At 32.4% G+C, this 27,734-nt stretch overlaps 1 protein-coding gene and 1 non-coding gene across 10 annotated transcripts in view; both read right to left on the bottom strand.

Annotated features, from left to right (window-relative positions):
- Prpf40a (pre-mRNA processing factor 40 homolog A) overlaps positions 1-27,734 on the bottom strand; it is a 65,169-nt gene that overhangs the window by 24,893 nt on the left and 12,542 nt on the right. For 5 of the 9 annotated variants that reach the window (XM_046426859.1, XM_046426861.1, XM_046426864.1 and 2 more), the window contains exons 3-10: positions 24,624-24,704; positions 23,462-23,492; positions 21,654-21,670; positions 6,809-6,919; positions 5,316-5,436; positions 5,029-5,082; positions 3,256-3,280; positions 1,828-2,199 (exon numbers count right to left, since the gene is read on the bottom strand). In XM_046426859.1, the coding sequence (XP_046282815.1) occupies positions 1,828-2,199; positions 3,256-3,280; positions 5,029-5,082; positions 5,316-5,436; positions 6,809-6,919; positions 21,654-21,670; positions 23,462-23,492; positions 24,624-24,704 (812 nt within the window). The remainder of the gene's footprint in view (positions 1-1,827; positions 2,200-3,255; positions 3,281-5,028; positions 5,083-5,315; positions 5,437-6,808; positions 6,920-21,653; positions 21,671-23,461; positions 23,493-24,623; positions 24,705-27,734) is intronic. The other 4 variants (XM_046426862.2, XM_046426863.1, XM_046426866.1 and 1 more) reach the window with 1 other exon arrangement.
- On the bottom strand, positions 18,084-18,189 carry LOC124080910 (U6 spliceosomal RNA). Its single transcript, XR_006847905.1, has one exon. It is a non-coding gene; the product is annotated as a U6 spliceosomal RNA (small nuclear RNA).

Raw genomic sequence — 27,734 nt, 5'->3', positions numbered from 1 at the left:
CAAGGCACTATAATGAGGTTCTGGAAAGAAAAAAGGCAGGAAATTGTTAATATTATAAAAAAGTAATTAATACTCAGTCCTCTGCATCCACAGATTCAACCAACCATGGATTGAATATATTTATGGACAGTAAAAAAGTGTCTGTACTGAACATGTGTAGATTTGTTCCGTATCATCAGCCCCTCAAAAATATAATACTTAGTTACAATTACATTGTATTAGGTCGTATAAGTAATACAAGATGATTTAAAATTTATTGGAGCATGTACATAGGTTACATGAAAATAATACACTAATGTACATAAGGAAATTGAATATCTGGATTTTGGCATCCATGAAGGTCCCGGAATCAATCCCTCACAGATACTAAAAAATGACTTTAATATGAAGACAAAAAGAATAAAGTTTAAATGTGAAAATATCCAAAAAAATGATAATCCAAAAAGCCTAAATGTCTATCAGTAGGTGTAACACTTAAAATTTATACATAATAAGTAAATCATAAAATGATAATATACCATTGTTTGACATGATTAAGTATATATCTTCATTGATATGGAATGATAGAAATATCTGGCATATATTTTAAATATACAGAAGAGGGCAGAAAGATAAACAAAAAGCTAATTTTACTTTTTATTCCCAAAAATATACAATGCAGATTTCTTTTTCATCTTCTAAACATCAAAAAAACATAAAGCTATTTTTATTTTGATGAACTAATATACAAGAAACAAAGAACACTTAGAATAAGAGGCAGAGAGGTAAAAGCAATACATTTTAAATATTAAGATACATAATCATGTTTTCATCATAAAATGATGGCTAATTTTTATACATATGTGCCTCCTAGAAGTTTAACTTCACTATTGTGTTAGAGCTTAGTCATATACAATATCACTAGACCGTAGGGTATGCAAGCACACACAAGAACAGTTTGGCTTTAATAACTAAAAAGCTGTAATAATTTAGTCTAGTCAAGAGTGGTAATAGAGTTTGCTTTCTGTCTTGCTGTAAGCTTTTCTGTGTGCTTGGTTTTTGCCTACATAGTAGAAAATAGTCACCATATTATTTTAGTGTTTCCTTATTATTATGGCTAGGTTCATTTTAATATGCTTCCTGGACAATTGAATTTCTTTGTAAATTGCTTTATCTTATCTGTTATGTATTTTTCAATAAAACTATTCAGGTTTTTTAATTTTACATGCAAACAATGTAATAATATAATTTGACTGAGATCACTAGCCTGCACTTCTCTCTGCCACCTCTTCCCAGTCACCCTTGGTTCCTTTCCTCTATTCTAGGATCTCCTTTTGATTTTGTAATATTTGTATTATTAACATGTATTAGTAGGAATCCAAAAACCCAATGCCACCAAATAAGAAACAAAACAACTTTAGCACTAATCTATTTGGCAGGGCTTCTATAGCTGATTTCTTTGTTTAACATCAAATATTTTCCTTACAGTGCTGTGAACAGTAAGAGAACAAGGCAATGGGGGGGGGGGGGGCAACCATTCTAATACCCTTTACTAAAATGCTAGTATTATGTTAAACAAGGAATTCTGCATTGATTTTGATTTCAAATACTACATACAAATGCTTGGATTCTTTGAATTTGTATCTCACCCTATTAGCTCACTTCCTAAAACTTCAGGGGACTAGTTTTACAATAGTTTGGTGGCATGACACACCCAAAATTCAGTCTCAATATTTATCAACTAATACCTTATGATTCTTAAATTTTTACTTAAAACATGGCCATGGACTTAAGTGGTAATTTCTTATATTAAATCTGGTATTGAATTTCAGAAATCACTACACTTACTCAGTTACAGTTTCTTGCTTAGATGTTTCTTCTCCAGTATTACTGGATACTTCAATACTCAGATCTTGAATAGCAGAGGTATTAGTAAGTTGTGCTTGTTCTTCAGTGGATATAGTTACTGTATTTTCATTATCTACAACAGTAGCAACAATGGAAGTAACTTCAGGTTCAGGAACAACTGGAACAGTTCCCACAGTATTAGTAGTAGAAGTGGAAGAATTGGCATTGGCTGCAGCAGCAGCTGCCGCAGCTGCAGCCGCTGCTGCAACAACAGCAGCTGCTGCTTCGGCAGCAGCCATGGTGCTCATTGTGGTGGGAATTTCTGTTGTAGGAACTGGGGCTGTTGATGTTGTGGTGCACTCTTCTTGCTTGCTACATATTAAAAAAAGAGAAAACTGGTCATTTTATTACTGTAATTACAAAGCTAAATAAAGCCAGTTTTTAAATTATTATAACATCAAATGAACAAGAGAAATGACTGAAGGGCACTAAAAACCAGTAATACAATAGTAAGGCATTCTACTAGATTAAAACCACAGAATGACACAGTCTTAATTTCGTCTCTGAAAGCTTGTATTCTGAAATAGTATCTCACTATTGTTGAGATATATCTGAACTAGCCTTGACCTAGTAGGCTTACGTGATCCTCCTACCTCAGACTCCACAGTACTGCTGGGACTCCAAATATGTGCCACCATGCCTAGAAACTATCGCATTACTTTAATTGATTAAAAATTTATAATGTATAAAAGGCATTCATGCAAGAGTTGCATTTTCCAAATGCTTAATATTATTTTATAAAATGCCCAATTAACTAGATTCTAGTATACCATAAAATCTGACCTTCCTTATAAATTTCTGTAAGAACTTTATATTTTCTTCATTTCACTTATTAAAAGCAAACTGTGCAATGGAGGAAATAATAAGTACAATATGTCATCCACTTCCAAATGAACTCAAACCACATTTTAGACCTTGCTATAATAGTCTTCTTTGTTTTGCTTTTCGTGATACTGAAGATTGAATCCAGGGGTGAGTTACATTCTCACCTCTACTGCTCCCTTTATTAAAATTTGGAGACAGGGTTTTGCTAAACTGTCAAGACTGGCTTTGAATTCCCCTGCCTCAGTCTCCTGATTCACTGAGATTACAGGTATATGTCTCTGTGCTGGCTCTAAAATAGTCTTCCAAATTCCTGAAAGATGCAGTTCAAGTTAAAACACTGTATAACAAAGAATAAAGTTGAATAAATATCCGTCTTCCTAAATATACTTCTAACTTCCCTTCTACAAAGTCTTCCAAAGACATCAAACCATCAGGCCTAACATGATAAATAATATTTATATTGTAAAGCAAGCTGAGAACTAAAACAAGGATATGATAGGAGAGACCCAATTTGTAAATACACTTATTTTCAAAATTGCTCACCTGCTTTCTTCAGCTTTGATCATGGCTATTAAAAAGAAAAAAAGAAAAGTTATCTACTACATATTTTTAAAATATCATCTCAGAAAACAAACTTTAAAAAAGAGAAAAGTGTAATAAAACAGGATTTAATTTACCATCTGAAAAAATAAAAATTTAAAAATCACTTTTACAGAGCAAATGCTTGTCCCAGTTTCAGAACAACAATAATGAAAACAAATTTTAAAAAGAGCAGTTATTAGGAGAGCTTACACTCTGCTGCTATTTTCCCAAATGCTGTTGGACTTGCAACAAATCCCTGACAATTTTCATAATTCTGGAATACAATAGTAGATTCCCCCAATCATTAAACTAGTTTCACTTTTTACAAAAGATAACTAAATCCAAAATGAAATCAAACTTATGAAATTCCAGCATATTTTTTATACTAGCATTGACAAGTAGATATCCTAGCTATGCACACCAACTATCTGTAGTAGGGTTATATGACAAATGAGCTTGATACTTCATAAATGGAAATCTACCCATCTACAACATTATTATTAAGCAATATTAGTATAGGTAAATTAAACTAAGTTTTAAAAATTTTATTTTTCATTGTAGTTGAATTTTTTTTTTTTTAAACCAGAGATTGAACTCAGGGGCACTTGACCACTGAAACACATCCCCAGTCCTGTTTTGTATTTTATTTAGAGACAGGGTCTCACTGAGTTGCTTGCTTAGCTCCTCACTTTTGATGAAGCTGGCTTTGAACTCATTGTCCTTCTGCCTCAGCCTCCTAAACTGCTGGGATTACAGGCATGTGACACTGTGTCCAGCTGAAGTCAATTTTTAATTTGGTAATAACAAAGGTATCTTTTAGTCCATCACTATGGAATGAGGTGCACCATGTAAGAGATGATATATGTGTAATTGTTTCTGAAAACATTTTTAACACATATTGCCCTTTGAGGAAACCGTTTCTGAAAATCTGTTTAAGGATATCTGAGAAAATGTAATAAGGGTTATCACTGGAAATACCAATTAACATTTTCTGATACATAATTGTCATATATGACACATGGAAAAGGTTAATGTACTTAAGATGATGTACTTTTAACATAATTTTCCATTCTTTTTTTGTTCAGATGTCATTCCACATTGCTACCTACTTTACTATGATCTGTACCTTTTAGCCTCGTTTACAACAAGAGAATCTATTACAAAGAAGAGTAAAGTAAGTAAATTCTAAATTCTTATTCATAACCTCTGTAATTTTAATTCTTGGGATTTATATTAGGTAAAAAGTATTCCTAGATATTCAGGGGCATTCTGAGTAGTTGAGTATGTTGAAAAATTGTTCTATAAGTGAAATGTGATATTCAGTTTACCTTAATTTTTCCATAATAAACATTATCAATGCTATTTTACAATGATATGTTAAAATAACATCAGCATTAAATGTAAATTGATATTAAAAGTTCTCAACTGTCTACTACAAAATGGTTAAATCACGTGTTCCATGTATGCACCAACATTCACAGTGGATTTAGAAAGTTTGTTATGTGAGATCCTTGTTAAATTTTTCAAGAATAATGACTTTAAAGAAAAAAAAAAAACCCAAAATATTTCTTTAAAAGCTACAAGCTCATTTATAATATAACCCTTAAATGAAAGGAATTCTTTTGAAATTAGAGATATTTCACTGCAGATTTATCCAATAATGGTTAGTGAACATTAGTGACATAATCTAAAATTGTTAAATATGACAGAAAATGAATTATCAAAGCAGCTCACCATGCAGGTTTGATTTTGTAATAAGACCTCCAGCAACAATGGTATTCTGGTATCCTAGTTTCAGTGGAATCAAATCAAATAAAAATCTATTTAAAATCTATAGAACTGACATCTAGAGCAACAAGAAAATAAGAGCCCATAAAACTGTTATACCATTTAATATGTACTAATCATTTTATTAAAAAAAAAGGGTGGGGTCTTCGGTAAGGATTGTTTTAAAATGAACGATATATGAATATATATATATGTAACAACTTTATATTAAATATTATTTTTTCCTGTTTTACCTTCAAGATCCTCAAGTTCTTTAGGTTTAGCCCAGCGGGATTCTTTTGTTTGAGAATTATAATAGTAAGGTTTTCCAGAATCAGATTTGTATTCCTTCCAGGGGCATTTAGATAACAATTGCTAAAATGGGAAAAATAACTTTCAGATAATGCATTCAACATCACTGATCATTCCCATGACCATTTTCATTAAATATAATCAACCTCTGCAATTCTAAAGCTTGTGACATGACAATAATAAGCTATCAATTATTGAATACTAGAAAACTGATGTTATTTGAATGTATTACTTAATCTTCACAATATGCTACAAAACGCCACTATTATTCCAATTTATAGACTAGTACTCAGAAGAAAACAACCTGTTTACATTATTATCTGCTAAGGAGCTGGGACAAGATTCAAAACCTGGCATACTCAAATTTCAAATTCTGTGTGTTCTTATATTTACATCCTACCGTGGGTAAAAATTACCATCACTATTTAATAAGCAAGGCTTTTCAAAACTAATCCAGGCAGGAAAACCACACAACTTGGGGAAAAGAAAAATGTGATTTAGTCATGTTTAGATTTCAGTTTTTTTAAAATTCTGTAACGGAGTAGAAGAAACTGAAAAGGAATATCAACAGCAAAGGAAAATAATTTAAGTACAACTGCAAGTGCCAGACTGGTTCTTGCTTATTAGCACTCCAGAGTTTCTAATTAAACCACATGTAATATGGTTACTCAGTTTACTCCTTCAATCTTGACTCTTACTGCTGTATCTGTATATTATAAATAATAAAATTTACAACACAAAATGAAATACACATTTCAGGGGCAATTTTGGCAAAAAGAAAATTTACCACTCCAAGGAAATGAAGTATTTGTGGATAATTTAATTTCATCTCCACTACCTCAACCCCTCTGAAAATTTTAAGAAGTCTACTGTAGAGCCAGGTGCAGTGGTATACACCTGTAATCCCAGAGGCACGGGAGGCTGAGACAGCTGGAGTTCGAGTTCAAAGCCAGCCTCAGTAATGGTGAGGCACTAAGCAATGCAGTGAGACCCTGTCTCTAATTAAAATACAAAAATAGTGCTGGGGATGTGGCTCAGTGGTCGAGTACTCCTGAGTTCAATCCCTTGTACCAAAAAACCCCAAAAAAACTCAGTAGAAATCATTCAAAATCACTTTTACTAAGAAAAGGAAGGAAATTTTAAATATAGACTAAAAAAATAAAGGGAAAAGAAAGAAATAGCCTTCGCCCAATTCTAATTTATTGTCTGAATCACCTTTCTAAATAAAGGCAAAATTAGTATATAAAAAGGATTTTTTTTTTTTTGGCTCTTCTTGTTGATTTGTGTGACTATATTAAAAACCCTCTTTTTTGAGTGTCTTTACAGACCATCTTATACAAATGGTATTCCTCTTTGGATAGCCAAATGCAAAATTCTAAAAAAACACATGTCCCAGTCTACTTAACAGTCCCTGATTCTATGCCTCAAACTTTACCTCAGCTGGTGTTTTAAGATCATCTGGTTTTTCCCATGTAGACTGTTTTGTTTCAGTATTGTAGTAGTAAGTCCTTCCATCAGGGGATTTATGTTCAGTCCACATTGATTTCTGAAGGAAAAAAATTACAAAAGATGCAGATTATGTATAATGCCACTGACAGTGATATAAGTATGCATTATTAGTTTCAAGGCAATGAATTACGTACCAATTAAAAGTTCTGAATGGGAAAATTCAGTGTAAGTCATTATTAAATCTGTCCAAGAAAGTAGAGAGAAAACTGAAAACCAGAATATCTTAAAAGTACTTCAAAAGCAGCACATACCAATTAAGGTTTTAGGATCTTTCTCTTCCACCAGAATTACAGATATACAACATCTAAGAACAGTAACATTTAAACTGCTGAATATAAGACAATTCTTGAGCAATACAAATCTATGTCTAGTGGGTAAAAAAGAGTAAATGAAGTAGGTGCTATTTTAAATAAGTGGATTGGTCATATTTTCTACTCTGAGAAAAAGCACACCAACTTGAATAGAAATTTTAATGGGCATGCCACAAGGATACAGCTCTCAAAATTGGAAAAAAAAATTGGCTTTTGGATGACAATCAGAATTTAACAATCAATAAGATGAAATTTCACAGGGATAAAATTGAACCCAAATGCCACAAAACCATAAGATGGGCGAGATAAAATTTTATCTGAAACTTTAAAATAGACTATAAATCTACTTTTTATAAGGGGTCAAAGAGAATTACTAATAACCTGCTAAAATTATCTAATGAAATCTCAATAATACACTTTGATCAAAAAGTTTTACAAGTTATCATGAATGAATGAATGATTGTATGCTATCAAAAGAAATGGGTCCACTTCTGGACACCAGATTTTTCAAATGGTATAACAAATCTGATCTCGTTGAAGGAGGGATATCAAGATAGTCTTTATTTTTTTTAAATCTAAAACATTATTATACACTCCCCTAAGAAACAAAAAGAAAATCATTCACATTATCACATGCTGGTTTTGTCTATCAGATTTTACTTAAAACTTATTGAAAGACTGATTCTTAGACTTGTATCACTTTTATGCATACATAAAAAGGAAAACAGGCAAAATAGTTAGAGATATTCCTTTAATCTTCTTCACCGAAAGACCACAGTTAAATCAGCTGCTGAGGTTCACTATATACAAAACAGTACCATCTTGTGGCATCAAGAGTATGGTAGTTATACATTTTTAAAATTTATTTATTTATTTATTTTTGGTACCAAGAATTGAACCCAGGAGCAATTAACCACTGAGCCCCATCTCCAGCCCTTTTCATTTTGAAACAGAGACTTAAGTTGTTTAGGTCCTTGCTATGCGGCAGAAGCTGGCTCTGAACATGTATGTGATCCTCCTGCCTCAGCATCCCAAGCCGCTGGGATTACAGGCATGTGGCACCATGCCTGGCTATCTACTTCTTTCAAAAAATTATAAGTGAAAAACACTGGTACTGATTCTTAGCCTTCTTTTGTATATATAAAAAACTCACCCTCCCCTCGCTGCAATCAATTTTATTAAGAGCTGACTTAATCTTTTGCTCTGAGAATGTGGCTGAACACATGTGATATACAGCTTTTCCAATTTTATTGCCCATAATCATTTTATTTTTAGCTGAGAGTATTGTACCATTACTTTTGGATTTTCTTACAGACCACTGACAAGCTCTCTCAATGTTGGCATTTTTGCTGTTCACTCACACACACCTGGTCAAAACTGCTACCTAGATGATGGAGGTCATAAACAGCCTGGATTATATCATGCATCATAATTTCACAGGTTTTAAACAGTACAATGAAATATGCTAACTGAAAATTAGATGATTTTAAAAATTACAAGAACCAAGAAATAATGACTTAATATTATTATAACAAGATGAAGTAAAGTGTTTATTTTCTATTACATCTGAAAACAGAACTAGCGTTAATGTAGAAAAAGTATTCACAGGCAGTAGAATTCAAAGAAAAGTTCATAGGTGCCAGAAAATATTTGGCTTTCTGTTATTTACCTACATTAACATCTCTTCATCAAAAGGCAATACAATCAGAGACATGCACACGGAAAATTCGCCTGTATGAATAATGCTTTATTTCATAAATTAAATGGTGTTAAGATAAAGGTGTTTGTGCTCTTTAAAAAAAAATTTAATATACTAAGTAGCATCTCAAAATTGGACTATATAAATTCAGGTTGGTATACCATAAATTCCCATACTACATTAAAACTTTCCAAGTCACATTTGTTAAAGGGTATCAAGGAAAAGTATAAACATAATATAATGAAAAAAGTAAGGGATGGTGTATAGTTGACCAAATAATGTGGAGACAGAAGAGTGGTGTACAAGCTCATAAAATAAAAATAGTAATCAATTTGGTATTCATTATCTAATTACTTTATTTAAATCCTACAGCTACAATACAACAAAGGTATAACCACTATCTTCATTTTATAGGTAAGAGAATGAAGGTTTAGAAAGAACTTAGAAAATAAATGACACAAGAGCAACTCAAATCATATTTTGCTCTAAATACTACATTTTAATGACCCCGACATAGTTTCAAGTATACTACCTATATAGAAAGTCTCTATCATAAGGACAAATTCCTGGTCAAGTACTTAGTACTAGGCACATTGTTGTTTTTACAATAGTTCTCATTTAATTATTTTCAAAACCCTATGAGGTAGGCACTATGTATTTGTCATATTAACAGATGAGAAAACAGAGGCATAGCAAAATAAAGTAACACCCTCAAGACAACAAAGCTACTAAATTCATTATAATATTGTCCCTGCTAAGATACTATTATGGAGCAAGACTTCAACTACTGACATCAATAGAAGCTCAGTCACTTCAAACAGAAACAGCAATTATGTATCTTTAATAACATACAAAATATCATTTATATAAAACTTAAGCTTAAAGTGAGAAAAATGAGTTAGCTGATAAATTTTTTTACTCATAATAGCCTGTCTTTAAAAATCTAATCTATAATTTAAAATTATATTCATAGGATAAAATATGACTCATAAATAGTTTTAAACAATGTTGGTTATATTAGTATAGTCTATTCATAAGATAAAATGAAAACAAGTTATGTTAATTACAGAAAATTATTATTTTATTAATCACAATCAGTCTCAAATATAAAGCAAACTCCCTACAAAGGACACCCTGATCTTGCATAATCAGGGAAAACTTGACTTGGACGATTATTCTGAAAAAGCCAATGCCAGAAACCTGAGTCTTTGTGGTGCTACTGAAGTTAAGCTATTCCTCAAACTGGAGTTTTTGCATTATTCTGCACTTTTGCCACAGATGAGACCATTACCCAAATAATTATTTTGTTAGCAAATAAGACAGGATGGCAGTTCTGGGAATCAATCAAAAGTAAACATTTTTTAACCAAGATTACTCTAGGAGGTAATCTGCAAATTAAGAAATACAATTGAGAACTGTTAATATACAATGTTAAAAGGATAATCTCTTATGTTACTGTTGGGAATGAAACGAGTACAAATTATCTGAAGGGAAATTTAGCAATACTTAGCAATACTGAAAATGAAACCAACCATCTCCCAATCCTAAAACTTCACTCTGCCAAGCCCAATTGATAATACTGTAAACATGTGCAAAGATGTTTTCTACAGGAATTGTGAGAAACTGGAGATAAATCAATATCCACCTTTTAAAAAACAGACCAATTAAAATAATCCATTCATACTATCAATATATCCGATTAACAATATAATGAGAAAATGTCTAAGATAAAATGTTACCAAATGACACTGTCCAATACAGGAAAAAATTCAATGAAGTAGACAGAAAACTGGGCAGAAGAAAAACACATATATAATAACTGCAACAATACTAATACATTTTTAAGCTTCAGAAAAAATCTAAATAGAAAGAGGGTGATGAAGAAATTAATACATTCAAACTCAACTTTGTATGTGTAAGAGGCAGACATTTTTATACACATCCATATTTATACAATGTATAAAATAAATGTAATAAAAAAAACTAAGGGAAAAACATTGATAAACCAAATCATTAAATAGGAAACAAACACAAAATCCCTTACTATCTTAGGTAAAGAAAAAGAAAGAAAACAAGCATTATAATTGAGGAAGAACACAATCACAGACATTTCAAAATGTAAAAGAAATAATATCTTGGAAAACTATCAAAATTCACTCCCCAGAAATTAATACTACTTGAATATGTCAGCTATCCAAAAGCAGTCCTTGGGGTTGTAGCTCAGTGGTAGAGTGCTTGCCTGGCACATGTGAGGCACTGGGTTTGAATCTCAGCACTGCATATAAATAAACAAACTAACAGTCCCCCGACAACTAAAAACTATTAAGATAAAAAAGCAACCCCCAAAATAAACTGTAAGTATAAGTCAGTTTCGTAGCATACACTACATAATCTTACCTGCAATATTATACATTTCAGATGACAAAGATAAAAAAAAAAAACCTCTCCAATAAAAAAGTACCAAAAAAAGAAAAGTTAAGAAATTAAGCACAATATTTGTGAAGTTATCTTTACCTGCAATGTATAGGAAATCTATAAAAAAAATATTTCTTAATAGCTGCCATTCTGACTGGAGGGAGATGAAATCTTAAGAGTAGTTTTGATTTATATTTCTCTATTTGTTAATGATGATGAACATTTTTTCATATATGTGTTGAGAAGTGTCTGTTCTGGTTCTCAGCCCCATTTATTGATTTGATTATTTTTTTCCCTTTAGCTTATTGAGTTCTTTATATAGCCTAGAGATTAGTGCTCTATCTGATGTGTGAGGGGTAAAAATTTGCTCCCAAGATGTAGGCTCTCTATTCACCTCACTGATTGTTTCTTTTGCTAAGAAGCAGCTTTTCAGTTTGAATCCATCCCATTTATTGATTCCTGATTTTAATTATTGCGGTACAGGAGTCTTATTAAGGAAGTTGTAGGTGCAGCCAATATGGAAAGCAGTATAAAGGTTCCTTGAAAAATTGGGAAAAGAACCATTTGACCCAGCTATCCCTCTCCTCACTCTATAGCCAAAGGACTTAAAAACAGCATACTACAGGGACACAGCCACATCAATGGTTATAGCAGCACAATTCACAATAGCTAAACTATGGAACCAACCTAGGTGTCCTTCGGTAGATGAATGGATTAAAAATGTGGCATATACGCACAATGGAATATTACTCAACAATAAAAGAAAATAAAATCAAGGCATTTGCAGGTTAAATGGATGGAGTTAGAGAAGAAAATGCAAAGTGAAGGTAGCCAATCCTAAAAAAACAAATGCTGAATTTTTTTCTGATATAAGGAGACTGATTCATAGTGGGGTAGCGAGGAGGAACTTGGGAGGAATACATGAACTCTAGATAGGGCAGAGGTGTGGGAGGGGAAGGGAGGAGGCATGGGGTTAGAAATGACAGTGGAATATGATGGATATCATTAACCAAAGTACATGTATGAAGACACGAATTGGTGTGAATATACGTTGTATACAAACAGAGATATGAAAAATTCGTGATCTGTGTGTAATATGAATTAAAATGCCTTCGCTGTCATATGTAAATAAAAAAATTATTTTCATTAACAAACCAAATGAAAAAAAATAATGTATAATCACCTAAAATACTCTTGGTGCAATAAAATCACACACTGCAAACTGAGTTATCAAGTAATAGTAATAATAAAATGATCAAATAAATTTTAAGAGATAAAGGCAATTTATTAAAAACAAATATTACACTAAAGCCACTTCCATTAAAATCCTCATCTGCAAATTACTATTATTTTAGCATGGCAATTAGGAAGGAGAGGAACTTCTCCTGACTTAAGAGTGTGTGGATGTGTTCATATAAAATTTAATTGATGGGCTGGGGATGTGGCTCAAGCAGTAGCGCGCTCGCCTGGCATGCGTGAGGCCTGGGTTCGATCCTCAGCACCACATACAAAGATGTTGTGTCCGCCAATAACTAAAAAATAAATATTAAAATTCTCTCTCTCTCCTTCTCTTTCTTTAAAAAAAAATTTAATTGAAATCTACTTAAGCTACTGTAATTAATAAAGGAATCTTATTATGTTAATAATTATAAATAAATAAAAATCTTTGAATAAAGTGTAATAAGGTTGAAACTAAAATGAGAAAAAAACCACTCTACTCACAATAAGTTTTTATGATACAAATAGAAATAAAAACACCTAGGAGTAGTTCTTTGTCCCACTTAAATAAAATTTAAAGCAAAAACCACATGGAAAAGTATACAGTATACTGATAAAATGTAATAGTTCAGAAGAGTTACCCTTAACACATATGCATATGGCAATTCAGCCTTGAAATACTCAGAGCAACAGAAAAATACCAGAGAAAAGAGATAACTTTTCCAGTAAAAGGCTGTAAACCACCCATTTCCTTCAGTAGATCAAACAGATGAAAGATATGCCAAGGTACAGGTTTTATAAAACAACTTCTAAATTAATTACACACAGACTATTTCTAAAAACTACCCTTGAATAAGAATATAGAATGAAACTTTAATAAAAAAATCTTTCTGACCTGTGCTTTCTGATCATAATACAAAAAATATAGCTTATAACGACCCCCACCCAAAGAACAATCCATGAACTAAGTTGATTGGTTGAAAAAAATTTCTGTTCTGTTAAAAACTAATAAGACTGAGAAGACATGACACAGCGACTGGGAGAAAATATCTGCCAAAGACATCTCATAAAGAACCGGTATCTAAAATACACAGAAATTTTAAAATCCAAGAATAAGAAATCAACCCACTTAAAAAAAACAGGCAAATGAACTGAAAAAACAGACACATCACAATTAGGAAACTCCCCCCAATCCTAAACACTGATAATGTCAAACACTGGTGAGAATGAATTTTCATTCACTGCAACCAGGAACTCTTTTTCATTCACTGCAACCATGGCCACTTTGGAAGACGGTTTGATGGATTGTTTAAAAAAATAAATTAACATTTAAATAAAATGTCATTTAAATAAAATACCATTCAGTGTTAATAAGAAAGGATCTATCAAGGCATAAAAAGGCATGGAGGAAACTTAAATGCATGTTACTAAATAAAAGAAATTATTATTTAATAGGTACATATGTTTCCAACTATGTGACATTCTGGAAAAGGCAAAACAAGAGACAGTATAAAGTTCAATGGTTGCTACAGGTGCAAGGGGAGCACTAAGAAGTTTTAGAGAAGGGAAACCACTCTGCATGACACTGCAATATAGGTCAAAACTTATGCAACACAAATTCGTACTAAAACCAAAACTACAAAAAGAAAAAAAAAAAAAAAATCTGCAAACCAGTGATCTAAGCATTCCAGAAGCTAGAAAAAGAGCAAATTATAGTAGGTAAGAATGAAATAAATAAGACAGCAATTACTTTTGGGTGTGAATTATCTCTCCAAAGCTCCCAAAACCTCCTTTACTGATGCAGGAGGTGAAATGATTTGATGACAAGAGGTATAACCTAGTCAGTCCATCCTAATTAGAAGGGACTACTGTGCTAGGTGATGACTAGGATGGTGGTGCATGTATGTAGGAGGCCTGGGGCCCTGGCCTGAAGGTGGTGGGAATTCTCTTGTCCCCATGGATCTTCCTTCTCTCTCTGCTTCTTGGACACCAGGAGTGAGTAGCTCTCTTCCACTACCATGATTTCTTGCCTTACCTGGAATCCAGTGAAGAGCATTCTACCCACCATGATCTGAACCTATACAACTGAGCCAAAATAAACTTTTCCTTCCGTAAGTTACTCTTGTTGGGTATCTTGGTTACAGAGATGTAAAACTTACTAACACAAGAGCACAAATGAATTGGACAGCTACCCTCAAAAAAATAAAATGAAACAAAAAAAATAAGGTTGTGATGGATTTGTAAGTCTCTGTTAAATCATTAGAAAGCCTCAATAAAGTTAATTTGTGAATATTAGAACAGAAAATAAAGACAAATAATCACTGAAGTAATTAAAATGGTAATTCAAAATCTCTATCCTTAAAAGCATTAGGTCCAGTAAGTTTTTAGTTGTAAAAGTTCTCATAAGCTGGGCTGGGGATACAGCTCAGTTGGTAGACTGTTTGCCTCACATGCACAAGAGCCTGGGTTCAATCCCCAGCACCACACACACAAATAAAATGTTCTAGGAATCTATTAAGAAATAAGTCATGCCTCATTTATACAAGTTGTTCGAGGGACAAAAAGAGGGATTATGCCTAGACAGTAAGAATCTATTTAAGATATTAACAAAGTGAATTCAGAAGGAGTTAAATACACAAGTGTACACACAGACATACCCTAAGAATGCATATGGGTAAGAAGGGTTCACCTTAATAATGTAAAGATGCATTAAAGTTTGGAAATTTATCTGTATACTTAACAATAAGATACTAGGGAAGAAGTATCATATGCATCTTGGTTGACATAAAAAAGCATTAGAAGATTTTGAAAGGAAGGATATATTAAACTCTACCAACAAGCCAGGAATAGAAGGAAATCCAGATTAATAAAGGTTATATATTGAAGAGCTACAGTGAGCTACGAAATAATAAGATTTCAGGAAACTTTATAGATATAAGATCAATGTTAAAAATTATGAATGGATAAGCACAATAAAAAAAGATTCAAAATGGCACCTAGTCCTGTACAATGTCTATAAACTAACAGAATTAAAAAAACCTCAAAATTTTGGGAAGAAAAATTTAAACCTCTATTATAAATAAATGAAAAAGAAGACCTGATTATCATGAATGTGATGAAATGACTCAATACAATAAATTCCAATACACAAATGTCTCTAGACAAATAACCTAAATAAGCACCCATGGGGAAGGAAATGGGAATGAAGATGAAGAATAAGGAGGGAAAGAGACCTTTCACAGATCAATGACAATAAGCATATATGAAATACGACTCAAATTTGCACTAGAATTTAAAGAGACTAAGGCAAATAAAAGCAAATATTCAAATAAATTCAAAATATTTTTGGCTAATAAGGTTTTATTGAAAAGTACATACACATCAATTCTTCCAAAATTGAAATTAACTAATATCTCATGTGAAAACATCAAATATTTTGAGAATGTATGCATATATGTACTTATAAGAATATAGGAGAATTCATATGCTACTATCTGAAAATATGTAAGAAAACAATTTAAAAACACAAAAACTTTCTGATTAAAAAAAAAAAAAATTAAGTCAAGTCATTGCATTTGGACAAAGCATAATATTGGATAAGAAAAACACAAAGAGAAAGAGACAGTGGAAAAGAAACCCAGAGACAGATATCCAAAATATGAGAGAATATATAACAAAAAAGATTTCAAACAAAGTCTAATAGACAACTGACTACCTTATAAACATTTCAGAAGACTCAAACAAACACTTCAATAGTAAAATAATAAGCAATAAAAAACCTTCCAGAAAATATAGGAAATTATGAATGATAAAATAAAATATAACCTAGAGAAGAGTGGGGTTGTGGCTCACTGGTAGAGTGCTTGCCTTGCACATGTGAGGTTCTGGGCTCGATCCTGAGCATCATATAAAATGAATAAAAAAAAGGTACTGTGCCCATCTAGAACTAAAAAATATTTTAAACAACAAATAATATATACATACATGTATACGAGTATACATATATAATATATATGTATAAGTATACATATATATACAATATACATAAGAGAAAAATAGGAAAGGATGGGGACAGGTTAACAGAAGAGAAACCTAAAGAGTAAATAAAATGTTCAATCTCGTTAAGGAATCAAATAAGAACTATTACTTTATATCCATTACCAAAATTCAAATGATTGATAATGATTACTGCTATGAGGGATTTTTGGAGAAAAGGACATGCTAGTATACTATTAGAAATGTGCAATTTAAATTTTTCTTGATAAACAACATGACTAGTTACATACTCTTTATCCGAAAAATGTCATTCCTGCAATCTTTCTTAGTGTGAAGAAATAAATTTTGTGTGTGTGTGTGTGGGCGGGGGAGGAACTTCAGGACAAAACTGTCCATCAATAGGTGAACGGTCAAATAAATTAATGTATCATCTATGCCAAAGAACACTTTTTTAAAAAATTAGGGGGGGGGGGTACTAGGGATTTAGCACAGGGGGTAATTTACCACTTAGGCACATCCTCAGCTCTTTTTATTTTGAGACAGGGTCTCACTAAATTGTTTAGGGGGGCCTCGTTAAGTTACTGAGGCTGGGCTCAAACATGCCTGGGTCGAAATATACTTTATAAAGTAATTCAAACAATTACATCTATATGAGGGGATTCACACAGAATTTCACAATTAACTGTGAAACAAAAATAAAACACAAAAATTTCTTTACAAATAATTAAAAAAACATACCAAATATAAAATTACATATGCCTACAGAGACATGTATTTCATTATGTTCCATAATATGTACAAAAAGATTGTGAATAAAATATTAATTGTGGTGGTTCTGTCTTGGTGGATATATTCAGGGTGAACTTTACTCTTTATAACTTACATAAGTGCTTTTTTTCCTCCAGTAAACCATGTTATTTAAATAAGTAGGAAAAGATGATACTATTTTTTTTCTGAAAATTAAACTAGGTATTTATAAGATTCAAGAATGCTTAAAAAATATTTAAATAAGGTTCTCAAAATTTCCCCATAAAATGTAAAATACATTTGCAATAGATTTAAAGCTTTCCAAATTTCCTCATAGATGTGGGGTTGAAATGGGGCATATAGCTCAGTGCCTAGCATGCAGGAAGCCCTGGGTTGGATACCACAAACACTCCATACAACCAACCAACTAAACAAACACAAAACAAAAAAATGAACTGTGGGAAAACAGGTACCTCTCAGTATTGTTGTTATGATTAAATATTATTATTTACATAAATTCTTCCTTTGATTATCTCTTTGAGTAGCAAAAAAAAAAAAAAATCCCTGATAAATGCAGAGTGACGATTATATTAGATAAGTCGACTTTTGAAAAAAATATACGTCAAATAAAAGAAAAAGTCTATATTAGGTTTATAGTAAAAAGCAAAGTTAAATAAAAATTTCTATGTAAAAAAAAGTGCCTTCTAATGTAATGCTTATCTGAAAATTACAAGGTTACTGTGGAGAGAATTAAAACCCATGTAAAAACTTACACAATTCTTTTTAGTTATACATGACAGCAAAATGCATTTAGAAAAAATATGGACTGCTACACGAATTTGCGTGTCATCCTTGTGCAGGGCCATGCTAATCTTCTCTGTTTTCTTCCAATTTTAGTATATGTGCTACCGAAGCAAGCACATATATGATTCTTATTTGCTATGGATTGAATTTATGGTTTCTTGTCACTAAAATTCATGCTGAGGCTTGGTTCCTAATATGGCAACGTTAGGAGGTGGCTCCTCTAAGAGGTGATTAGTTTCTTAAGAATTAATGCTTTTTCTCCATGGTGTGAGTTCTTGCTCTTGGATACTGAATCTGTAACTCTGAGTGGACTGTTATAAAGAGATTTAGCCTTCAGCTTCATTTCTTTCATTTTCTCTTACCATGTGATCATCTCCACACCTATCACATACTATTCTCAATGTACTTTCTCTATGTGAATACTTCTGTCACTTGTGAAATATTCAAAAGGCTCTCATCATATCTGAATAGATTTTGATGACTTGATCCTAGATTTTCAGCTTCTAAAACTATATCAATTTCTTTCCTTTTTAAAGTCACCAGTTTCAGTATTTTGTTATAGCCACACAAAACAATGAAATAATTTCTCTAAAATGTTCCATCAAAATTACATTAATTTTTTTTTTTAGTTGTAGATGGACACAATACCTTTAATTTTATGTTTACTTTTATGTGGTGCCAGGGATCTAACTCAGTGCCTCACCCATGCTAGGCAAGTGCTCTACCACTGAGCCATAACTCCGGCCCCCAAAATTAGATTTTTAAAATAAAAGTTTATTTTCTAAGATCTTCTTCTATTTCTCTCTTTAGGGTTCTGTAGTTTTCATTGTATAAGTCTTTCACCTCTTTTGTTAGGTTGATTCCCAAGTATTTTATTTTTTTTTTGAGGATATTGTGAATGGAGTGGTTGTCCTCATTTCCATTTCATAGGATTTGTCGCTGATATACAGGAATGCCTTTGATTTATGCGTGTTGATTTTATATCCTGCCACTTTGCTGAATTCATTTATTAGCTCTAATAGTTTCTTTGTAGACCCTTTTGGGTCTGCTAGGTATAGAATCATGTCATCTGCAAATAGTGATAATTTAAGTTCTTCTTTTCCTATTTTTATGTCTTTAATTTCTTTCGTCTGTCTAATTGCTCTGGCCAGTGTTTTGAGAACTATGTTGAACAGAAGTGGTGAGAGAGGGCATCCCTGTCTTGTTCCAGATTTTAGAGGGAATGCCTTCAGTTTTTCTCCATTCAGAATGATGCTAGCCTGAGGCTTAGCACAGATTGCTTTTACAATATTGAGGTATGTTCCTGTTATCCCTAGTTTTTCTAGAGTTTTGAACATAAAGGGATGCTGTACTTTGTCGAGTGCTTTTTCCACATCTATCGAGATGATCATATGGTTCTTGTTTTTAAGTCTATTGATGTGGTGAATAACATTTATTGATTTCTGTATATTGAACCAGCCTTGCATCCCAGGGATGAATCCTACTTGATCATGGTGCACAATTTTTTTGATATGTTTTTGTATCCGATTCGCCAGAATTTTATTGAGGATTTTTGCATCTAGGTTCATTAGAGATATATACCCTGTTCATGGATAGGCAGAACTAACATCATCAAAATGGCGATATTACCAAAAGTTCTCTATAGGTTTAATGCAATGCCAATCAAAATCCCAACGGCATTTCTTGTAGAAATAGAGAAAGCAATCATGAAATTCATATGGAAAAATAAAAGACCCAGAATAGCAAAAACAATGCTAAGCAGGAAGTGTGAATCAGGCGGTATAGCGATACCAGACCTCAAACTATACTACAGAGCAATAGTAACAAAAACAGCATGGTACTGGTACCAAAACAGGCGGGTGGACCAATGGTACAGAATAGAGGACACAGAAACCAATCCACAAAACTACAACTATCTTATATTTGATAAAGGGGCTAAAAGCATGCAATGGAGGAAGGATAGCATCTTCAACAAATGGTGCTGGGAAAACTGGAAATCCATATGCAACAAAATGAAACTGAATCCCTTTCTCTCGCCATGCACAAAAGTTAACTCAAAATGGATCAAGGAGCTTGATATCAAATCAGAGACAAGGCGTCTGATACAAGAAAAAGTTGGCTACGATCTACATACTGTGGGGTCGGGATCCAAATTCCTCAATAGGACACCCATAACACAAGAGTTAACAACAAGAATCAACAAATGGGACTTACTTAAACTATAAAAAGTTTTTTCTCAGCAAAAGAAACAATAAGAGAGGTAAATAGGGAGCCTACATCCTGGGAACAAATATTTACTCCTCACACTTCAGATAGAGCCCTAATATCCAGAGTATACAAAGAACTCCAAAAATTAGATAATAAGATAACAAATAACCCAATCAACAAATGGGCCAAGGACCTGAACAGACACTTCTCAGAGGAGGACATACAATCAATCAATAAGTACATGAAAAAATGCTCAACATCTCTAGCAGTCAGAGAAATGCAAATCAAAACCACCCTAAGATACCATCTCACTCCAGTAAGATTGGCAGCCATTATGAAGTCAAACAACAACAAGTGCTGGCGAGGATGTGGGGAAAAGGGTACACTTGTACATTGCTGGTGGGACTGCAAATTGGTGCAGCCAATTTGGAAAGCAGTATGGAGATTTCTTGGAAAGCTGGGAATGGAACCACCATTTGACCCAGCTATTCCCCTTCTCCGTCTATTCCCTAAAGACCTAAAAAGAGCATGCTACAGGGACACTGCTACATCGATGTTCATAGCAGCACAATTCACAATAGCAAGACTGTGGAACCTACCTAGATGCCCTTCAATAGACGAATGGATAAAAAAAAAAATGTGGCTGTTATACACAATGGAGTATTACTCTGCATTAAAAAATGACAAAATCATAGAATTTGCAGGGAAATGGATGGCATTAGAGCAGATTATGCTAAGTGAAGCTAGCCAATCCCTAAAAAACAAATGCCAAATGTCTTCTTTGATATAAGGAGAGTAACTAAGAACAGAGTTGGGAGGAAGAGCATGAGAAGAAGATTAACATTAAACAGGGGTGAGAGGTGGGAGGGAAAAGGAAAGAGAAGGGAAATTGTATGGAAATGGAAGGAGACCCTCATGGTTATACAAAATTACATACAAGAGGAAGTGAGGGGAAAGGGAAAAATAATACAAGGGGGAGAAATGAATTGACAGTAGAGGGGGTAGAGAGAGAAGAGGGGAGGGGAGGGGAGGGGAGGGGAGGGGGTTAGCAGAGGATAGGAAAGGCAGCAGAATACAACAGACACTAGTATGGCAATATGTAAATCAATGGATGTGTAACTGATGTGATTCTGCAATCTGTATACGAGGTAAAAATGGGAGTTCACAACCCACTTGAATCAAAGTGTGAAATATGATATATCAAGAACTATGTAATGTTTTGAACAACCAACAATAAAAATTAAAAAAAATAAAAGTTTATTAATCTTTGGCCTAGAAAATTAAGAATTGATATATAGCAGATGATCTTTAGAATAATGATCAATATAGTAGCCTAAAAAATATTATATAACACATGCGTAAATAGTACTTACTGCACCAGATGCTGTGCCTAAAAAAAACAAAAAAAATATTTACTGTGAAAAATCATGTTTAAGTTTCAACATCTACTTATATTATATTTTTTCCTCCATATTCTTGCACTAAAGATGGTATATCTGTCCCACATGACTGATGTGCTTACTCTCTTGCCCACAAACTACTCTGGTAGTATAAAACATTTTCAAAACTTGAACTTTCAATTTCCAAACTCACTCAGGGCCAGTATGAGAAGTATAGATCTTGAGTTTTTGCTCCTTTTCTTGCTATTGCATGTATCTATTCCTATTCCTTTGCTATGTATATTACCAAAGTACAAAAATGCCCCATCGTATAATCCTAGGCTTCAGATTTCTGGTTGTGTCAACTACTTTGATTCTACACTTGTGCTATACAATACAGCACCTGTTACGCATCACACATTCCTGTTTAAATTAAAACTCAGATTAAGATTAAATTTTAAAAAATTTAAAAAGTTGGCTCCTCAAATGTTGTAGCCACATGTCAAATATTCATTAATTATATGTGACTTCTGGCTACCGTTTTTTGACAGTATGAAATACAAAATATTTCTATCATTCAATTAAATGTTTAGTAACCTTAAGATGTTAATGGATTTTGAAATGCATGGTATACGCAAAGCTCACCCAATAATCTCTAACTTTAGACAGCAATTAACTTAAAACTATATGTAATAAGGAAACAAACATATATACTAGGAAAAATCAAAAGATGTACCTATGGACATCAATGGCAGAACCAAAGCATAGTAACAATAATTAGAAAGAAATTTTAATGTAATTTCTCAGGATTACTTAGGGTAATGGTACCCATCTCTATATAACTAAGTAGGACCTTAAAGGTATTTTAGAACATTTTTAGTTTAAATAAATGACATTTTTTGAACATTTTTTAAAAATACTTTCCTTCAATTGTAGTTGGCCACGATGACTTTATTTTATTTATTTATTTTTGTATGGTGCTAAGGATCAAACCCAGAGCCTTACATATACTAGATGAGCACTCTACCGCTGGGCTACAACATTTTTGATAGATCAATCAATTATGACCAATAATAAGCTTGAAGTAAAGCACACAGTATATGTTAAATGTTTAAACCAATAACATTTAAAATAAAAAATATTTTCATATATTCGTGGGATAAAGTCAGTTTCTGGCATAATAACGTTTGTGTAAAATGACCTATTAGTAAAAAAAATTGAGGCATTACTAAGTCATATTAACAGCCTTATATATCAAAATGACCAGATGCTGCTTACTGACAAAAAAAGGAAAGAAAGAAAATTAAGCCAGGGCTTCCAAATTCCAATAACTATAAAGACAAGCAGAAAAATAACTGTGAAGTAGCCCAGAAGCTAGAGGAGAGTGAGTGGTCCAAATTTTATTTGTATAGCTGCTAACCCATTCCCAAATTTGCTGAGTAGAAATATAGACTCCACCAGAGGTCTTTCATTCTACAAATGAATTCATTCTACAAATATTCTCTGACCACACTTACTATGTTAGCAGGACTCACAGGACTGTTTTTGAGTACTGAAATTCAGATTATCCAATGTTTCAAGATAAATTCAATCTTTATATAAAATCTAAACTTCAGATGTCAGCAAAAATTATAAAATTTAAAAACATGTGGGGGCTAAAGCCTATTTATCCGATAAACCTGGTCCAGAATTCCTAGCTTAAAACTGATAATTTCCTGATCACAGAAAGAAACTGCTTTTATTTCTCATTGTAATATGGCTGCTCCTCTCCAAATGATGTTCCCCATACATAGTATACATACCTGCAGCTACATCCATACTATTTACTCCTGGCTGTAAGAAGAAAAATGAAATTACTAATATTTACCTCATTGAAACAACATTTTATAAATTATACATGAAGCACAGTGAATCACCACTATGCATAATTCTCAAGCCACAATGGCAACAAAACCCCTTACAGTGGCTAAACCTGCTACTGATCGAACATGAAACCCTTTACATTCCTTATTTATCCCACCTCAGTGAATATGTGGAAGTTTTACTATAGAATTTCTAATATGTTAGAAATTACAGAGCACTGCTCTAGATCCCACATGAAATTTTTATATAACATATTGTATGTACAATATGTTACTTTTTCAATTTCAATTTCCTGAAATTCTGAAATACACATAGCGTGAAGGGAGTAGGCCATTATATTCATTACAACTACTACGTTATTAGGAAATGAAAAAGTTATAAACTAATTTGAATTTCATAGTCATCTATATATTATACTACCCAGTAGGGGTACTAAGTAAGGCTGTTCAAGAATTTTATTTTTTCTTTTTTTTTGCTATCAGGGATTGTACTCAGGGGCACTTGACCACTGAGCCACATCCCCAGCCCTTATTTTGTAGTTTATTTAGAGACAGGGTCTCACTGAGTTGCTTAATTCCTCACAGTTGCTGAGGCTGGCTTTGAACTTGCAATCCTCCTATCTCAGCCTCCCAAGCCGATAGGATCACAGGCGTGCGCCACCATGCCTGGCTGTTTATGGATTTTCAAAGTGACTTGCCACCACTGAATTCTCCATGAAATGTGGATGTCAAATGAAATATTTTAATTTCTAAATATAGTAGAAATTGCATTGTATCCATTTATTAGCATTTTGTAAATGTTTATTCCTTAAAAATGCTTAGTAAAGTCAATGTCTACCAGAGTACTTAAATACTTCTGATTCACAAATGATGCTTTTCAGTATTCTGTTCTTAATCAATACAGAATTTAGTAACTAAGGATGTACATATATTATAGCATCAATATATGTACTAAAAGTCCACTGCAATTCCTAGATTACATTTTAGTACTCCGGAGACACTAAAAGGCTAAAAAGATTGCCTGTAAATACATATGTATAATTTCATACATAAAAATAGTCAATCAAAACATCACAGAAATTAGTTGTTTTCATAAGATTACCGGTAAGGCAGGTTGCATGGAAGCCTGAGACATATGAGACATCATCATTCCTGGCATTACTGAAGACATCATTCCAGGCATCTAAAATAAAAGTAAAAAAAGGTTACTATAAAAAACCAAAACACTTAATGTGACTTTAAACAGTGTATTATTTAGGAATAAAAGCTACTGAAACTACACTAAATGCACAGTATGCTTAGTAAGTGCTTGTTGAATGAATGAATTACTTTATCAATGATTTATTTTAATGCTCACGTGGTAACTTATATGTACAGTCAAAATTATTTTCACAAGTAAATTTCAAAGTATGAACTCCTATTCTATTTCTAATTTAAACTTTAGGATATTAATTTCCTCAATAAGTTTAAGTTTTTCTTTCTTCCTTGGAATAAGAGAATCTAAGATAAAAATTTTTCACCTCTGATTTTTAGTATCTGTATTGAAGAATTTCATGGCAATCTGGTCCTTTTCAAAATACTAGATCAAAGGTGCTTAACATCTAAGCAATTACTTAAAAAAATACATAAAAAACAAATTTTTCTGTGGTACAGAAAACTTACATACTTTATACTTGAAGATATTAGTTGGAGAGCTCAATCTAGTGTACAAATACTACGATGAGAATTTTAATCTTCTCTGTTTCTTATGAATAAAAATCATGAAGATTAACATAACTTTCTAAAAGCATTTGACCCAATGCTCACCTCTATTAGTATAATCCCACATTACAATTTTGATTTTAATAAGAATTTCAAAAGGACTTAAGGAAACCAGGAGAGGGATAAAAATTACATGATGGTCACAGGCATTAGAACAAGCAATTGTCTATTCAAATTTCAAATTAAATGAGCAACCTGATAAAGAGGAACAACTGAAAAGCATAAGCATATAGTAGGCTTTAATATATATGTTCCTTTTGCACATATATATTATATGTATATTCAAAAGGAACATATATATTAAAGCCCACTAAAGTTGGAGAATAATCACACATTGAATTTTATTACTTGTGGAAGTCAACTTATGAAGCAAAGATGACTAATGTACCCAATAAAATGAACTAGCATGGAAATAATGGATAAAGAAACAACAAATAAATTTTTAAGCTATCATTAAACTAGAATATCCAGAAAAAAATCGTGACTAGAACAACATATTGGCCTACTTGGGAATATATAATCAAAATAGTATTTAAAACAAACAAACAAAACACCACAGGATTTGAAAACCCAAAAACTCACAAGTCTTCATAATCAGATTAAGAGATTAGAGAAATAATAAAGAAAACTTTAATGGGGGGAAAAACAGCAAATGAGAAAGAACTAGGATTGCTTCCAGTCCACACCCTCCCAACAAACATTTCCTCTTACAATTTTGCTTTAGATTGATGCATGGTGAGCAACAAAGAAACAGCCTACTACATAAAATGGCCTATATATAAAATCAAAGTTAGTACCATATCCAAAATTAAAATTCTAAGCCAATTTCCAAAAATCCAAGTATGAAAACTTAAGAGAAAAACAGTAATTTCTCATAAGAATGAAAGTGGTTTTAAAAAGTACAGTAAAAATATCTCCCCCGTGCAATAAAACATTCCCCATGGAAGCAGTAGATCATATAAATGAATCTAACTTCAAACTGAAACATTCTGACTTCATAACACAAAGACCAAATCCCATTCAAAAGACAAAGCCACAAAAATCCTACTTATCACGAGTTTATCAGAGCAGGCAAAAAAAAATTACAGCACATTATATTTAAAAACATTAAAGAACTTGACAGTAGTATTTTCAGTGTTTTCCTTCTCATGCCTAAAACTTTAAAACACCTAAAAAAATTTCCCTTAGAGTTGAATAAAAAGCTACATTCTTCCTCCTCAGAAATCTCTGAACATTTTGGAAGGCAGAGACCAGTTAAGCTTACCTGACAAACTTATAAGCTTAATAGTAAGATTCTTAAATTATATCCAACTATTTACTTTTACAAGTAAATATGTCATTAATCTTAAGATTGTGATTTGTGACCATGAAAAACCAAAGATCTTAGTTAGTACACAAAATATTATATTTCATATGAAAAGTTACAAGAATTTGATAAATTTAGAGCTGTCACAAAGGCTTGATCATCATAGAAAGGTCTGTTTACCAAAGCCTGAAGAAATCGAGTTTTTGGAAATGTTATAATGATTCCCATGTCTATTAACTCTAAGATACTCAAAATATAAAAGTAAACTTTATAATTCCTGTTTTACAAGTCAATTTCTTTCAGAGGATTTGTGTTGACTTATGCTAGTTACTTGGCAGCACCATGATAGATTATTAATTTGTCTAAGTTATCTATTCTTTTTTCAACATGACAGTAAAAATGGAAATGCAGGCTGCAAGCTTATGAGACTATCTTGTAGTTTAAATACTCGGAAATTATTTGTCCTTCCATTTTCCCAATAACCAAAGTTGAGACATTCAGATTTCTTTGCTGTCCCTTTTTGCATGTAGGTGTTATTTTCTTGCTTCACAGGGAGGGTATAGCCCTTTGATGTTTGTTTCAGCTTTAACTGTACAGTATTTTGGACTCTGTTATGTATGTTTCTTTTCCCTTTCTTGGGAGCATACAAAGTAACAGTGCCTTACCACACATAACAGCTTAAAGTTCAATGAAAATAGCATGTTCAAAATGATTAGAGGTAAAAAATTGTTATACTAATGCCAACAGACTTCATGAACTACATTATTCATAACTACAGTTTGCATTAGCTTAATGTGAAGCATCCTATGTAACCAAAGCATGTATTACTTTGCATATTTGCCAAAGTTGTTTAAATCTGTAAAATATTATAATTACATTTTTTAGTTGTTAGAATCACTGACAGGAAGAGTTGCAGGAAGGCAAAAGACAAGATGCAGGAAATGTAAACTAAATTACCTAAAACATCAACACTATGAATTTTAAGGACTTTGGCACCTTTTAAAAACAAATAATTGATATATTATACCTGGTATAAGTGGCCAACCATTTGTATATACACTATATAAAACAATTTCCACATATATTCCTCTTTCCTATATTTTTAATGATACAACTTATAAAGCCAATTTATCAAGATATTTTCAG

Source organism: Marmota monax, unplaced genomic scaffold (genome assembly GCF_021218885.2).
Source record: "Marmota monax isolate L192 unplaced genomic scaffold, Marmota_monax_Labrador192_F-V1.1 WCK01_AAM20220418_F8-fsc00048, whole genome shotgun sequence".
In the NCBI taxonomy this organism is placed as follows: domain Eukaryota; kingdom Metazoa; phylum Chordata; class Mammalia; order Rodentia; family Sciuridae; genus Marmota; species Marmota monax.
Note: the sequence above shows the minus strand (reverse complement) of the source record. Positions and strands in the feature narration are given on the sequence as shown.